Source organism: Vanessa cardui, chromosome 29, assembly GCF_905220365.1.
Source record: "Vanessa cardui chromosome 29, ilVanCard2.1, whole genome shotgun sequence".
In the NCBI taxonomy this organism is placed as follows: domain Eukaryota; kingdom Metazoa; phylum Arthropoda; class Insecta; order Lepidoptera; family Nymphalidae; genus Vanessa; species Vanessa cardui.
This window is the reverse complement of record NC_061151.1, coordinates 3420659-3439121: the sequence shown is the minus strand read 5'-3', so window position 1 is coordinate 3439121 and position 18463 is coordinate 3420659. Positions and strand designations below refer to the sequence as shown.

Genomic DNA, 18463 nt, shown 5'->3' with positions numbered 1-18463 from the left:
CGGGCTTGCACAAAGCCCTACCACCAAGAAATATGAAATAATGATGTTATAGTTGTCTATACAAAATATATCATCATTAGGTCCTTTAAAATGATTTCCATAAAAGTGTTAATTCTCAAGAAAGACCAGCAAATTGCGCGGGAAATATTATTACAGTACAGAAGTCACAAGTACAAGTTTACTACGTATATCCGGTCTACAATACGACCGGAAACAGTTCAGTACTAATGGCTTTCGAGGTTCATGATTGAAAGCTCTGTCAACGTCCAGATTCCTGTCACTGGTTTCCTGAAACTTTGGGATCAGTATTGCAAACTAAACAGAGTTTCTATCATTATATACTATTAAATATACATATATAATTCAAATTTTGCTGAGTTTCTTTCGCCGGTTGTTCTCCGGTCTTGGTTTAAGGGCTTTATGCAAGCCCGCCTGGGTAGGTACCACCCACTCAGGTATTCTACCGCTAAACAACAGTACGCAGTATTGTTGTGTTCCGGTTTGAAGGGTAAGTGAGTCCGTGTAACTACAGGCACAAGGGACATAGCATCTTACAGCGTCATTGTTTTGTGGGTGATGGTGATCACTTACCATCAGGTGGCCTATATGCTCGTCCGCCAACCTATTCCATAACAAAAGTCCGAAGTGTTAAATTTCGAACCGGGATTACAATTTTGACTATCCATAAGCAAGTGTGTTCTAAAGAAAATTTTGACTATTGACTTCCCTTTTGAATAGGTATTAAGGTTATCTAGATTACAATCTCTGTTTCAAAAATGAATTGAATCATTAATGCGTGTGACACCGTGCCGAATCTTAACCGTGACAATTATTGGACAAAAGATGCATCTTCAGACCGATCCGTGACCCACATTTCATGTGTAGCACACATGGCATTGTGAACGGAGAGAAAAAAAGGAAAACGTTACGATCTGAGCTCACTTTGGTATCAGATGTCGGATGGCACACACGTGTTACTCATGCGCACAAAATTAAAAAAAAAAAAATAGAAGCAACGATATGTTTTGATTCGAATCAACGTTCCGAAAATTTGTATTTCTTTTTCGATTTTGTGTTTTGTTTTTTTTTTTTGCTGTCATAATCTGTGTTAACAATGATTAAGTTAATCATATTACTAAACATTTTCAATGTGTGCTCATCCGATGTTTTCACGAGTCGAATAAATCATATGGAGTACTATAAGAACAGGACGCGTCCCTCGAAAGCCTTTAACAGTTTCTCGACGAATTACTTCAGCCAGAATTCGATAAAACCGGGCAAGGAAAAAGTGAAGTGCGGTACGAGGACAGTGGATTTTACTTTACGTAGAGGGAAAATCGTTGGGGGATCCGAGGCCCCCTATGGGGCCTTCCCTTGGCAGGTGAGTGACAAAACTGTTGCCAGTAATCTGGTCATTGTGCTTTGTACTGTTAAAAAAAATACATTGATATAGTTTACATTGGTTTAAGCAACCCTGAGCAGTTTATAATGTCAACCCATATTGTAAAAGCCTGGTGATACCAGCTTCAAAAATTCTCGTTAACCAGTGGAGCCTTCTGGCAATAAAACTTTTACAGGCTTCACTCTTTTCGCTTGGGTTTTTTTTGTGTTACTTAGTCGTGCTTGGTGTTGTGTCGTGAGGTAACTTGCTTGTGTCGGAATTACCCCTAGAAACCCCAGGCCATTTTGATCTTTTTTCAAACTTATAGTCGATAATATATCCTTCAATGCGTTATTATTCTTCTTAGACAATGAATAATGAACTCTAATGCTGTGGTACAAGTCTTAAAATCGAATTTTATTCTTATATATATTTGCTACTTTTCGCATCGTATCAAGTTTCTTGAAAGACTCAAGAAACTTGATACGATGCGAACAGTAGCAAATATATATAAGAATCGATTTCCTAAAGAACCTCATACAAAAACAGTTTTTGTACATTAAAAGCAATTAAATTAGTTTTTTAATGCAATTAAAAGTGATTATGGGCGGAAGCATTCGCGATTGTTTTAAACGATTATGCATAATATGGAGCTAAATAGCAATTTATTCCGGACTACCATATAATAAGAATTTGTTATAAAAGGGATGAGCACTAAACAATTGGCAAATATGCCACTTGATGCTAACTGATCCCCCACTAAATGGCATCGCAAGAAATATTAATCGTTCCCTCTTTCACCATTCAGCAATGGTATAACTCAACAGAAAACAACGTAACATTAATCTTTTACTTAAAAGAAGGACAGTTACTGATTTTTATTTTTGTTACTTAAAAGTTAAAACAACGATTAACTTCCTTACAAATTTTCATCCCCAATTTCACCCGCTTGGGTAGTTATTTATTATCAGAACACTTTAATATCTGCCTTTTACTTAGACACAAAGATTCATATTTCTATCTTTCCAATATGATATTACTTCCTTTTATTTTTTTTTATCTTGATGGATACATCCTATTTTCTATGATGGGGAGTTGTCCTTCCCTTTTTACTTCAGATCGCTTGCACATTTACCTGATCCTAAATGTCACTTTTAGGTGATGAATTCATCATTCATCGAAAAAAAATCTTGAACAATTCTTTAACATATTAACATAATCCCAAATACAAAATAACATATCATATCAGAAGGACGAATTTCTATTGTAACTTTCATCTCCCATTCAATTCCTTTAGGGGATGAAATATGTAAAATCCTCCGTCCCCTGCAAAATTTCATCCTGTTACCGTTAGCTCTAACGGTTAAGGCTGTACATTGTATGTCAGACGTATAACATTTTATTAAGTACTAGCGACGCGCCCCGGCTTCTCATGGGTACTTGTAATTAAGACCAAATTACATGAAATCATTATTAGTCTAGGTGTTTTGATGTATAACCTATATTACTGTAAACTTTCACCCGAATCAGTTCAGTAGTTTTTTCGTGAAAGAGTAACAAGCATACATACATCCTCACTAACTTTTGGATTTATAATATTAGTAGAATATTGTATATTATAATAATAATATTTCATCAACCAGAGTTATTTTTCACTCACTGTTTACTTACAAGCACTTGGTATACACAAACTCACTTTTATTTTATTATAGAAAGCAGTCATTCTCAATACATGTAGGATTGTGCGGAAATTTTTATTAAGTGATTGAGGTGGTCCATTTGGAAAAAAACGGAAAATAAAACCTCCTTAAAACGAGAAAATGAAACAGTAAAAAAAAAAAGAATATTAATAATAGAAGTGTCATTTTGTACTGCAGGGCATTTTAAGTATGTATATATACATACATTTTGTATCAGATCCAGTTGTTTCCCTATAGTGTCTCTCGTACTGCATTCCGTTTTATAATCTGTGATTAATCATAAATGTACTTATTTACATAATAATATATATAATTTGCATTAAGGATTTACGACCGCTCGGAATGGGGACAAGAATGCTAGCAGTGTTCCGTCGTTGAATCGTAATTCGTTTTTTAAATCCTTTTATTTTAATTAGTTTCAAACGAAGCGTACTTTTTAAAACATTTAATAATTTTCGAAAAAAAATGACAATGTAGATCATATTCTATTGATTTAAATATATAACTATTGAGCCGAGATGGCCCAGTGGTTAGAACGCGTGCATCTTAACCGATGAATGCGCTTGCTTAATTTGCGTAACATCGCGAGGAAACTTTCTTGTCTTATTTCATAAAAAATCTTCCACGTGTGTATTTCTCCAATTTGGAACCAAATTGGAACAGCGTGGTGGAATATGTTCCGAACTTTCTCCTCAAAGGGAGAGCCTTAGCCCAGCAGTGGGCAATTTACAGGCTGTTATGTTGTATAACTATTGACTTTATAAAAGTTAGTACATATTGTTATTAAAATACATTGGTTATAAATGTAATTTAAAGGTTTTATGTTTATGTAAATACATTAACAATAATTATATAAGCGGATACCTTCATTATTATTTAATTACGGATGGCTAATTTATTTTTCAATTGCGCAAACCGCTCGCATAAGAATAACCGCGAAAATTAACAAAAAAACGCGCCATTTTGACAGCCCGCCATGATGCAACGTTCGGATACGAATGCTCGTTGAACTTTCACTTTTAAACTGTCGCCAGAATATCGGAGATCCTTATTTTACATTTTTTAATTATCATTAAATACAATTAAAATAAAATACATTTCATAATGATTAGATGAATATTTAGTATTGCATTTATAATAATATTTAATTTATAGCAACTTTCAAAACGTTTCGCTAAGTTTAAATTGAACGCATCCAAAAAATCCTATACATCTATGATATTTAAATAATCATGATCACATTGTTGGGATATCATTGGTTCACATGTTTCAAAAGCTATTCATAAAATAATTCCTTTTTATTAATTTTTACTTCAATCCAATTATCATAACAAGATTATATTAATGAGTATTTATTGGTTTATAAGCAGATATATAAATTTAATTGTACTTATTGACAAACTCCATCCCATTATTACTGACCACAACACACTGACCACCGGATAGTATGTGGTCATCACCGCCTATATACATTGGTATCATCATTATTATCAATTAAAATTTCAATGCGCCACCAACCTTCGGAACTATTTGATTTTATAATATTTCTTGCTCCTTTATTTACACTGTCTCACTCATCCTTCAAATCAGAACAAAATAATACAAAATATTACTTATTAGATTATCTGACATTTAAATGCTATTTACTCACATAAGCTTGATGGGTTAAAAACTAAGAAACAAAACAACTTTCGTAATCATTAGTTCAAATTCTACGGAACCCCTTTATTGAATACCGCGCTTTACTAGTCTTGAGCAAAGAAAGATGCTTTGTAAGAGACAACACTTTGCATACAATGCATTAGCCTCGATACGATTTGACACACATCGTTGTATAATCGTTGAAAATTTAAGATCATTCTCTGACATCTAGGTTGAATTTTATGAAGTGCATTTTTGGGTTAATCTTACGACCTGTTATTATTATGCTGTAGGTTGGTGGACAAGCATATGAGACACCTGATGGTACGTGGTCACCACCCATATAATGGTCAGAAATATTAACCATTTTTTTACATTTGCCAAAGTGTCTGACCTTGAGAATAGGCTATTTGACTGGTTTTTAAAATCCATTTTATATTATTTAGTAGAAGTTAAGGTAGCCCGGCCAATCAGGAGCGTTTTGTGTCACGTGTCAAACGTTTGAAATGTTGCACTTTTGTAGATGGATTTTTGAATAAATTAAGTATTATTTTTAACTTTCGTTAGTAAATAACCATTTCTAAACTCATAATATACATTGATTACAATAATTCACAATTCATTTCTTTGTTTTATTAGTCAAATAGCCTATTAAGATGTTATGTCCCTTGTGCCTGAAGTTACACTAGCTCACTCACGCTTCAAACCGGAACACAATACTACTAATATCATATCATACAAATAATATCTAATGAGTGAGTGGTACCTACTCAAATAGGCTTTCGTAAAGCCGTATCATCAAGTAATCTACATTAATATCTATAGTAATATTATAAATGTGAAAACTCTGTCTGAATTTGATGAAATTTGGTATGAAGCAAATTCAAACTCAAAGAAAGGACATAGGATACTTTTGCCTAACTTGACAACCAAAACTCTGAAACGCGATCGAAGCGGGCGACTACTACTCATTATAGTTTAATTATAACAACAACAACAACAACAGCCTGTAAATTCCCACTGCTGGGCTAAAGGCTTTTTCAGCTTCTTTTTTTTTTTCTATGGTTTATTTCAATTAATCACTATAACTGTTATGGAAGAGCGTGAACTCCTGATACAGGTATTATTATACTTACTAGGAGTTCTCAGCACCCTAATGTAAATTGAATATTTATTAAGCGAAATAAACTTATTATTATTATTATTATTATTATTATATTATTATAAAGGCCTCCTCTCCCTTTGAGGAGAAGGTTTTGAACATATTCCACCACGCTGTTCCAATGCGGGTTTGTGGAATACACATGTGGCGGTATTTCTATGAAATTTGTCAGATGGAGGTTTCCTCACGATGTTTTCCTTCACCGCTGAGCACGAGATGAATTATAAAGACAAATTAAGCACACGAATCAGCGGTGCTTGCCTGGGTTTGAACCTGCAATCATCGGTTAAGATGCGCGCGTTCTAACCACTGGGCCATCTCGACTCGACTTATAAATGGTTATCAATATAGAACCGGTTTAAGGTGATAGGAGGCGTCTTTTGATTGATGTTGTTGAAAAATTTTCAGGAAGACATTTTTTGATATTCATTTGTTTTTTTTCAGGTGGAAATCCAAATGCTAGATGCTGACAAATTAACGTTCGAGCATCACTGTGGGGGCGCTGTCATCGCTGAGAGACTCGTGTTATCCGCTGCACATTGCTTCGATAAAGTTAGTATTCATTCTTATCAGTAAAATAATATATAAAACCTCTTTTCAAAAAACCTTCATGTGTAATACCTCGCCTTAATGTCTTCACTGGTGAAAGAATTGGGTGCTAATTCTGCTCACATGTAGTAACTTTGCTAGCCGTTCAACCTTTGTAGAATTAATCCTTAATCAGCAGGAACAAAAGCAAAGAAATATTTGTTTCATATCTTAAGTATATATTCTTGAGTCATGATTCTGAATTTAACATTCGAAATTTGAAAACTATATACCAGTAAAATAATTCTGTATTTATCCAAGATTATTTTTGTGTAAATAATACGACTTGGGTAGCCATTTTAAATGTTGAGGAATTCAGCTAGATTAGGTGAGTGGGAAAATAGTTCCCTGTGCATGATACACCTCTCATTACGATTATTTCGAGTTGTCAAAATTGTATCGTAAAAGAATCAGGAACGAATCATCAACCATCAATCTTACTTGGTGGTAGGGCTTTGTGCAAGCCCGTGTAGGAAGATACCACACACTCATCAGTTATTCTACCGCCAAATAACAGTACTCAGTATTGTTGTGTTCCGGTTTGAAGGTGAGTGGGCCAGTGTTACTACAAGCACAAGGGACATGACATCTTAGTTCCCAAGGTTAGTGGCATATTGACGATGTGAGTAATTGTAATATTACTCACAGCGTCATTGTCTATGGGTGATGGTGATCACTTATAATAAAAAAATCGTTAGTAGAATTACCCACCTGGTTCATTTTTGCCCAGTAAATCAGAATTGCGTTTCAACGTAGAACCTTGCATTCTTGCCACCATTCAACGCTATCATAATTAGTACAGCAGTAATTTTTCCTAGTATATTATTTCTGTAGTACCGTTCACAAATATATATTTTAACTTTGCTTGCTTCATTGTGGCTTGCTAGTTTTTGTTACGTTTATTAAAAGTAAATAAATAAAAGTATATTCTTTGCCACCTTATACATATTTAAGGTTGGATCTCTCTAGTGAACATAATAAATAATCGTGTCAGGGAGATCCATCCTTTCATAACATCATGTGTTATTTTAGCAAACTTTTAATTATTATAAATAAAATTACAGAGAAAATAAATGTAGGTAACTAAAATTATTACTTAATACAAAGTGTATATGTTTCTGTGAGGCAAATGTGATATAGGTGTATGTGTGTATGAATGATCGATGAGCATGTGTGTGTTATTTTATACATACAATTTTATTTTACCTGCCACTAAAAAGTAGATCATTTATTTAAGACGGTGTTATTTTAATTTTATTTTTAATATTGTGTCTCAAATGGTTGATTTGATATTTCAGCAGCCTCTTCAGCTGGACCACATCAGATTGTTAGTGGGCGAGCATCGTTTGAAAATGCAGGATAAGCACGAGAATCGTTTCCTGGCCGAGAAGGTGGTACCGCACCCTGAATTCCGGAAGAGTGAGTGAAGAGTTTTCATCTCGTTTTGAAATAAAAAAGTATAAATGTAACTCTACGTTTCTATAATAGTGCTATATACATATAAAAAAATTGGAGAGTCTGTTTGTAATGTTAAAATAACCGCTTTTTGATGCATATGTATGTATAAACGATATATATATCAAAATAACTATTTTTTTTCAATTTCTATTTGTTTTGACTAATCTCTGGAACGAGTATACCGATTATGATGGGATTTTTACTGGCAGATAGATGATATAATAAGTAACTTAGACCCAAATATTATTTTTTGCATAAATTCAAACAGGCACAAAGTCTCGGGCAGAGTTAGAATAAGTATATGAGTGTTACATTATAGTATTATAGATAATATTTTCAGCCAATTTTTCATAATATAACGAAGTTTTGGGTATTCTATTATCTTCAAAATTATAAAATAATACCAGAAATCGTGTATTTAAAGTTAAATATACCAAAAAGTCTTGAAAGATAAAATACTATTTCATATCATCAGATGGTCCTCATAGCAATGACATAGCTGTCATCCTCGTGTCACGCTCCGGAGTTCAGTTCAACAGTCACGTCAGGCCGATCTGCCTGCCTGACAAAGCAGACACGACCGGGAGGTGGTGCGCTGTCAGCGGCTGGGGATATCAGGCAGGTAGTTAGCAGGACGATTTTTATCTATATTTTTATCATACTAATTTAGATTATTAGTCATGAAATTAATCGGACATTTTTTTCTTCAGGTATCTAGAAAAGTCTGAGTAATTAATAAAACTATTCAAAAATAAATAGATTTGTTGTTACATCCATACAAATAAACAATCTTAGAAATAACAATTTACTAAACTCATTTAGTTATAAAAAGCGAGGCCTGTTAAGCTATTTATCAAGAAATACAGAAATTACATTTATCCTATCAACTAATTAGCCTGGTGTCTACTGCTTGAAGCCTGAGTCAGAAGTGAAGCCTCTAAATTTCCCACTGCTAAGTCCTCCTCTCCCTGAGAGGTAAATGTTTGGAACATATTCCACCATGCTGTTCCAATGCGGGTCGTTGGAATATACGTGTAGCAGAATTTCTATGAAATTAGACACCAGGTTTCGTCACGATGTTTTCCTTCACCATCGAGCACGAGATGAATTATAAACATCAATTAAGCACATGAATATTCAGTGGTGCTCGCCTGGGTTTACTGCAGTCATCGGTTAAGATGCACGCGTTCTAACCACTGGACCATCTCGGGTCTTAAAATTCAAATTCACTATTAAGTCCAATTTACACTAATTTTCATGGTATAGGTTGGCGGACGAGCAAATGGGCCACCTGATGGTAAGTGGTCACCATCACCCATAGACAATGACGCTGTAAGAAATTTAACTATTCCTTACATCGTCAATGTGCCACCAACCTTGGGAACTAAGATGTTATGTCCCTTGTGCCTGTAGTTACACTGGCTCGCTCACCCTTCAGACCGGAACACAACAATACTGAGTACTGTTATTTGTCTTTGTTAACTTTAATGAACAATTCCTTTAATTACAGAAGCAACGGAGAATTTTGCGCCAGTCTTGAGAGCTGCAGCTGTTCCTGTTCTTGATCAAACTACATGCAGGAAGGAAAAAGTATTAGGTGGATGTCAGCAAACGATATTGGACTCTATGTTATGCGCTGGTAAGTACAAAATCATTTTGGTAATATATTAATTTGGATCTATTTCTTCTGTAGTCTTTTTTTATTTTGGGGCATAAAAATCATTGGCTCTGAAATCTATGCTGTGTAAATGTGAATGTTTCTCTGTCTGTCTGTCTGTCTGTCTGACTGTCGTTCTTTAACGACCATACCGCTGATTAGAATTTGATGAAATTTGGTATGAAATCAATATAGTAAAGTAACAGCCTGTAAATTACCCAGTGCTGGGCTAAGTCCGCCTCTCCCATTAAGGAGAGGTTTTGGAACATATTCGACCACGCTGTTCCAATGCGGGTCGGTGGAATGCACATGTGGCAGAATTTCGATGAAATTAGACACATGTAGGTTTCCTCACGATGTTTTCCTTCACCGCCGAGCACTAGATGAATTATAAACACAAATTAAGCACATACATATATATAGTGATGCTTGCCTGGGTTTGAACCCGAAGTCATCGGTTAACATGCACGCGTTCTAACCACTGGGCCGTCTCGGCTCTCAAAATTTAAATTTAAAAGTAGTAATAACTAGTAAATATAAACTCCAAGAAAGGTCATAGGATACTTTTTTGCGTGACACGTGAGAACTAACACCCTAATGCAAGCGAAACCGCGGACGATTACTGGTATTATATATTAATAGCGTAAGCCAATTTTTGTCCCAGTGGTTATGGGACGACAACTGCATGTAAAATCTCGGTTTTGGTCATTTTAAGGAGCATTAGCCGTAGATGTGCTGAAAATGATTCTTGATTGTAATTTATTGAATTGTTACAATTGAATAAAAAAAACATTTTAGAAAGCGTATACAATACTGGCTGCTTATAGAGAATTAATGTAAATAAAAATAAAAAATATCATGGAAAAACGGTTGAAGGAGTTAAATTGAAACAAAATAAACCTGTTATAGATTTTGAAGTACTTAATCTAAAATCTTTTAGTGACCCACGACACACAGTATGTAGGGTACATGATGGATGGTGGTGTTAGGTATATCAATTAGTTTACTTATTAAATACCTATCAATCCAAAAGATGCAGGTGAAATCATGGACTATAGCTAGTAACATTTTTGGTTACATTATTTACCAAAATATTTCCGACCTGATTAACTATTTTTCATTTCCAGGTATCCTGTCTGGCGGTGTTGATGCGTGCAAGGGGGACTCAGGGGGTCCCCTGGCGTGTTACAGCAATCGTTGGCAGTTACACGGCGTCGTGTCATGGGGGTCTGGCTGTGCGAGGCGAGCGCGCCCGGGTGTTTACACTAGAGTAGCGTCATACGTCGATTGGATCAAAAGCACTGCTAATTCACTAGGACAAAAAATATACTAGATTATATAGGATATATTTATAAGAATATCGATCAGAATGGGATACGACTTTTTGGAACTGAGTCACGCACAACCATTAAAAATACTGTATAGTTTAAGAGATATTTATTTTACTAGTCTCAGCTTACGGCTTCGTCCGGATGAAAGGAGAAAGGAGGTAGTCAGGGTTTACAGTTAAAAAATACCCTTTGAGCTATTTTAGACTATAATCTGAATCTGTTACAGATTTAGACGATAGTCATTCATTCAGACCCATTCAACCGTTCACGAGTAAAAATAATATTAATCATCATTACATAGTATAGAACAAAGTCGCTTACCGCTGTCTGTCCCTATGTATGCTTAGATCTTTGAAATTACTCAACGGATTTTGATGCAATTTTTATATAGATAGATTTATTCGAGAGGAAGGTTTATATATATAATACATGCACAATATAATAGAGAAACACATAAAATTATTTCTAAAGTGATGTCGTAAGAAAGAGCGGTTTTTATTGTGATACCTCCGTGGTCGAGTGGTGTGTACACCGGTTTTCAAGGGTACGCCACTCCGAGCTCTCGGGTTCGATTCCCGCCCGAGTCGATATAGATTATCATTAGTTTTCTATGTTGACTTGGGCCTGGGTGTTTGTGGTACCTTCGTTACTCCTGATTTTCCACAACACAAGTGCTTTAGCTATTTACATTGGGATCAGAGTAATGTATGTGATGTTGTCTCATATTTATTTATCACAAGATCTCCAAAACTATAAGTCCTCCTGATGAGTCCTCCTATATTGTCCAATGACTGAAAACTGTGAACGTTGTAAGACATTCTGTAATATATTTCGTATCAGCATTGCACCCATGTGAAGCCGGGGCGGTTCACTAGTTCATAGTTAGTATCATATTTGAGTGATTGTATGAATAATAAGTTGAAAGAGGGATATTTTAAAAGTCATACATACACGCCCTCCATAGATATACTAAAATGATAACCTACTTTTAGTTTGACAGAGTATGCCACTAAATTCTAGGTCTGATATTTTTGGAATTTAAATTACATCCTAATTTGATAGCGTGCGTGTTTACTAATTTAAGATGGTCGTGTTTATCAAATATTTCAACTTGCAAATTGTATTTCATATTTGAACGTATTATACCAACTATTTCAACAAAAAGTAACATTCGATTTTTAAATTTGTATCACTGTTCTATTTTTTAAATTTTTTTTAATTTGTCTATTTTTGAAAACTATCATTGTTATCTTTGAGAAAACGGATAAATGCGTAGAAAAATGTTGCCATGCTATATTCGAAAGCCATTTGAGTTACCGATTTTACAATTATATATTTTATGTAGTTTTAAGTTCTAGTTTAATTAACTATTTATTGTAGTAGTAATTTGTATGTTAAAGTTAACGCCAAAGATTATAATAGTTACCAATGTATTAAAACAAAAATATATTTTGAAAAAGATTTTCTCATTTTATTTTAAACTAGCCGTTCCCGCGGATTTATGCGCTGTAATTTCTGTTTGTAACTGAAAGTGTCTTATTGTTAGTAAATTATAATAAATAATTTTATCGCTAATAATCGGTTCATAAGATTCAGATTTTATAAACCCAAAAGGTTGTTTCTAAAAGAACATTATTGGTACACCTCCTCCACCACCTATAGAGCAACAACAACAGCCTGAAATTCCCACTGCTGGGCTAAAGGCCTCCTCTCCCTTTGAGGAGAAGGTTTGGAACATATTCCACCACGCTGTACCAATGCGGGTTGGTGGAATGCACATGTGGCAGAATTTCTATGAAATTTGTCACATGCAGGTTTCCTCACGATGTTTTCCTTCACCGCTGAGCACGAGATGAATTATAAAGACAAATTAAGCACATTAAACAGCGGTGCTTGCCTGGGTTTGAACCCATTCACGCGTTCTAACCACTGGGCCATCTCGACTCACCTATAGAGCATACATTTAAAATTTCAAATCTTTTGCATCAAAGACATTTAATTTTTCCAACATCCATTTTACGGATGGTTTTGATATGGTTTTCTTTTAATAGATAAAGTGATTCGAGAGGAAGGTTTTGTATATAATACATGGACATAGTAAAGAAACACTGATAAGTTTAGATCTCTCTAATGTGATGTAAATAAACAAATTCTGTAGAATATTTAATATCAGTATTGCACCCGTGGCAAACCAAGCAGATCGGCTAGTATATACGCTATAGAATAGGAGTCTTGAAGTAGCAGATAAGCTCCAAAAGAGTCATTTGAGGTAATGCTGATCATGACAGGCGTCGACTTAAGGACTACGTCGCAGGCAGTCTCTTGATATGTTTTCACCAGAACATAGCCTCCTGTACCCCAAGATATCGAAATTAGAACCCATTGAATAGGAAGATGGAAAAGACAGTGCAAAATAGAGTGCTTTCTCCGAAGGCAGACTCTCGAAATAAGAAGATAAATAGTTAAAAGTATGAAAAGAGTTTTGAAAGAAGCATGCTACTTAATAGCACGTCAAAAACTTTGATAGCAATAGCAAGTACGCTTACACATGTCTGTTGTTATTTGTGAGTATGCTACTTAAAGAAAACAAATTTCAAATAAACTCCAAGTTTGCAGGTGACCTACACGTTTTAATGTGTTAATAATTCGATCCTGGTTGCTTGGGTTATAGTCCTCCCTACTCCTAGCTCTATGCTTTAAATTATACAGAGATATTTTAAGGTTTTAAAGACGATTAAACTAAAGATTAATCTGTTATAAGATTAAGTGACATTTTAGTTTTCAAATTAGGTTAATTATTATAGGAAGCAAGTTGAGGAAGCCCTAAAAATGGGTTAAGGGCAATTGCTGATGACGTAAATAATTAAACTAAAAATTAACTTACTAGCAGCTACAAAGCAACATCGATGTATCGATAGTTCGATTCTGACCCCAGGACTTTTGTCCCCACCCCTGGTTCAAGCTCTTAGGTTGATTGGAGGGGTACAAGTATAGGGATATTAGAAATACCTTAAAATTGGGCTTTGGTATAATTAAAAATAAATCACGGATTACAACTTCTTGGTAGAATACTATTATTCTAGCAACTTGTGAATGTTCCACAGTTGGGTTAAGAATAAGAAGAAGATTTGAAGCTTATTCAAACAAGCTGGTCCAATGTCCAGCAGTGGTATATACTCTGTTGTTGCTGTGGTTTTTTATTTAAGTAATTGTCTTCTTTATATAAGGTATTAACTAAGTAAGAGCCTCTTTTATTTAGACTGGATTCATTTTGTGTTTATTTTTTCGCCGAGTGGTGTACAATTAAGTATAAAGTAAATTAAGAGAGTATTATTTGGCCTATCTGTTGTTAAGTGGTCATAACCGCCCATAATATTCTTAATATTTTCTATAATTATAATTAATTTTTATTTATCATTTTTTATTTTTATATATGTCGGCGCGAAACCACGATTTTAAGAAAAGCACGTGTCCAAAAATGATGATTTTATTAATTTAAAACTGTTTGATTGTTGACTTCATAATTTTGAGTGAATTGTCAAATGTTAAATTAGTCTAAAATATTTTAGTGTTCGTAAACAGGTGTTATGTTGAGTGAATAAGTCTACCCACCTATTTTTGCTATAAAAGACCAAACGCCCGCCGGTTTCGACAGACTTGGTCGAGCCGTCGGAGCGATCGGACCGCCTCATATTGGAATAAATCAGAGAGGATTATTTCCTGGGTTTCATTTCATCCCACCGGGAAAAACCCTGACACTCGTGCCGTCACCAATGCTGACGTCATGTCTTTTAAAAACGGGCTCGGACATTTTAATCCTTTGTATATTATCTGTCACTGCTCTCAGCCACAAAGGCTAAAATGAGAATGAATTGACGATTTCCGTGGTCGAGTAGTATGTACACCGATTTTCATGGTACACTCCAAAGTCCAGGGTTCGATTCCCGAGTCGATCTAGAAAAAGTTCATTAGTTTTTTATGTTGTCGTGGGTCTGGGTGTTTGTGGTGCCGTCGTTACTTCTCATATTCAGAACATATTCCACTACTTTGTTCCAATGCGGGTCGGTGGAATACACATGTGGCGGAATTTCGATGAAATTCGACACATGTGTATTTCCTGTAGGTTTCCTCTCGATATTTTCCTTCACCGCCGAGCACGAGATGGATTTTAAACACAAATTAAGCACATAGATATATATAGTGGTGCTTGCTTGGGTTTGAATCCGAAATCATCGGTTAAGATACACGCGTTCTAACCACTGGGCCATCTCTGATCCATGCTCCATGATATAAATAAAATTAGTAAATATTATTTCTATATTTAAAAAACACTAATTATTGTTTTCAAAAATTTATATTTTTACATTATTTTGTTATTGTTTTTAAATATATTTTTTGGGTCAATATGTATATGTTCTGCCGCAGATTCTACCACAAAAACAAACTTTCTATATAAGTTATATGTATTAATCATTGTTAAGAGAACTGTGAGGTTCTATATCTATACATATAATAAAATTAGAGTGTCTGTTTGTAATATTAAAATAGGCTTTTTTACTCAATGCATATGTTGCATACATGGTACATATACCAAAATAACATTTTTTACAATTTTTGTCTGCCTATCTCTCTGTTTGTTCCGGCTAATTGCAACGGCTTGACTGATTTTGATGGGACTTTTTGTGGCAGATAACTGATATAATGAGTTACTAAGGCTATATTTGATAGTTAAATTCATACGTGTACAATTTCGCGGGGGTATGGAGTAATAAAGTTCTTTAACCTGTACTGTCTCTTATATTTAATATCGGAACACAAAAATATTGAAAATATGTGAATAGGTGATTTTACCCAGATGAACTTGGGTAAAACCCTGTCCAATTAGAAGATATGTACATGCTTTGTTTCTCAACGTAATATTAAAATACCCTTGACAGATATATTTATCTAACGCCTAACATTAATTATTGCCAAATTTTGATAAGCGGCACAATTCACTGACACCAATTTAAAATATTTTCCGATGATTATAACATATATATGTTGTATAACTTATGTAGTTTGCACATAATATTGATAATGAATTAGTATATGTATATAAGAGTCGAGATGATCTGTTTAATAGAATACATGGATCTTACAGATCACAGACGATTTAGAGGCAATGTAGAAATGAGACTTAGCGTTGAAGGAAAGTATTACAAGGAAGTATTTTTGGTGGTAGGGCTTTGTGCAAGTCCGTCTGGGTAAGTTCCACCCAACAACAACAACAGCCTGTAAATTCCCACTGCTGGGCTAAAGGCCTCCTCTCCCTTTGAGGAGAGGGTTTGGAACATATTCCACCACGCTGTTCCAATGCGGGTTGGTGGAATACACATGTGGCAGAATTTCTATGAAATTTGCCACATGCAGGTTTCCTCACGATGTTTTCCTTCACCGCTGAGCACGAGATGAATTATAAAGACAAATTAAGCACATGAATCAGCGGTGCTTGCCTGGGTTTGAACCCGCAATCATCGGTTAAGATGCACGCGTTCTAACCACTGGGCCATCTCTGCTCAGTTCCACCCACTCATTAGATATTCTACCGCTAAACAACAGTTTGCAGTATGGTTGTGTTTCAGTTTGAAGGGTGAGTGAGCCAGTGTAACTACAGGCACAAGGGACATAGCGTCTTAGTTCCCAAGGTTGGTGGCGCATTGACGATGTAAGGAATAGTTAATATTTCTTACATATTCATTGTCTATGGGTGACCACTTACCATCAGGTGGCCCATATGCTCGTCCGCCAAACTATACCATAAAAAAATACTACCGGTTCCGAAAGTAGATTCTAACGTGACGAACCAGCAAGAAACTCAACAGTTACTCTTTTCAAAGATATTAATTACATAGTATGTCAGTAAGGAACAATTATTTTTTTATATTTCCTGCCTACAAATTAATAGTAAGTCAATACTAAGTCCTAGCTTTTTTATCATTAGTATCATCTTGTATTGAGTAAGACCTATTTATTGTTTTTTTTTTTTTAATGGACTTTCGATTTTTTTTTAATTATAACAAATTTTTTATGTCCGTGTTTGGGGTTGAAGCTGATTTCCTCATCATCATCAGCCCGTTCCCGTCCACTGCTGGACATAGGCCAAGTCACTGTGGTCTTTCTCCGGCTACTCGCATCCAGCTACTACCTACCGCCTTCTTGCATAAATCCTCATTTCTTAACTAATTTCAAATCAAATTTGGTTGAGGGACAGACATACAGACTTATTTTTTTTTCATTTATAATATTAGTGAGTTGTACTAACTCGCTCACTACTGTCTAAAATCTTGAACTCTTAAAGTATGACAAGGACAAGTCAGAGTTCTTGCAGGCTTTTTATAGGTCGATTCCAAAAAGCCTTTATCTAAACTATTATCTGGAATCGAATATATAATTTTGTCATTTCCAAAAATTTGGGCCTTTTTTAAATACAATATCGACGATTTTGATACTTTTGTTCTAGCTGGAGGCCAAGTAATGATCATCATCATCATCATCTCATCATCAGCCCGTATCCGTCCACTGCTGGACATAGGCCTCTAGCTAGTCTAGCCGGAGAAAGACCACAGTAAGTAATGATAACTGTTTCAATTCCAAAACAGCCTCGACTTGCGTATAGGTTGGCAGATGAGCATATGGGTCACCTGATGATAAGTGGCCATCACCGCTCGAAGACAATAAGGCTGTAAGAAATATTGAACATTCAACTAACCTTGGGAACTAAGATGTTATGTCCCTGGTGCCTGTCACACTGGCTCACTCATCCTTGACACCAGAATACAACAATACTGAGTCCTGTTTGGAAATTTTAATGAGAGGATACCCAAACGGCTTGCGCAAAATACTACAAGCCAGTAATATTTGTGATATGGTAGCTGATACTTATAATATGATTAACACGTTTTTACTAGAGGCTCGATTATATTGATGATTATGCACTAGTCCAATTTCGCTCATGGTGGCCGTTTTTTTTTTTGTTTAACGAGATCGCATGCCCCCCCGGTCAGGGGACCGGGACGGGTATGTGAGACTCGACCGGGACCATAAGGGCCCCGTGCCAGAGCCTAATGCCAGGCTTAGCCGTGGCCGACGACTAAGCTCAAGTTGGCCCCGTTGCCCAGGGTACATCACGAGGAGGTGACTGATATGGTAGCCGTCTTAAGGAAGACTAACCAAATTCGAAAAGTATATCAAAATGCATAAGGGTGTGTGCAAAACGTACTCTTTAATTACATTCTTACAGCGAATTTATTTGCATTTCAAAACACGTAGCATAGACATCCAACTTCTAGATTCTAGGCTGCTATTAAAACGTTATCCGGATAATCTACGAACCTACGAAGTTTTATCAACCACACTGAGATTTGAACCCAGATATGAGTCGAGATGGCCCAGTGGTTGGAACGCGTGCATCTTAACCGATGATTGCGGGTTCAAACCAGGCAAGCACCGCTGAATTATGTGCTCAATTTGTCTCTATAATTCATCTCGTGCTCAGCGGTGAAA

At 35.4% G+C, this 18463-nt stretch overlaps 1 protein-coding gene across 1 annotated transcript; it reads left to right on the top strand.

Moving 5' to 3' along the window:
• Positions 1–937: 937 nt before the first annotated feature.
• On the top strand, positions 938–11299 carry LOC124542045 (trypsin-like). Its single transcript, XM_047120001.1, has 6 exons — positions 938–1381; positions 6329–6436; positions 7771–7891; positions 8406–8552; positions 9441–9569; positions 10715–11299. Exons 1-6 carry the CDS (start codon positions 1115–1117, stop codon positions 10918–10920), a joined length of 978 nt encoding a protein of 325 aa, XP_046975957.1. The 5' UTR covers positions 938–1114; the 3' UTR covers positions 10921–11299.
• The last annotated feature ends 7164 nt before the right edge of the window (positions 11300–18463 follow it).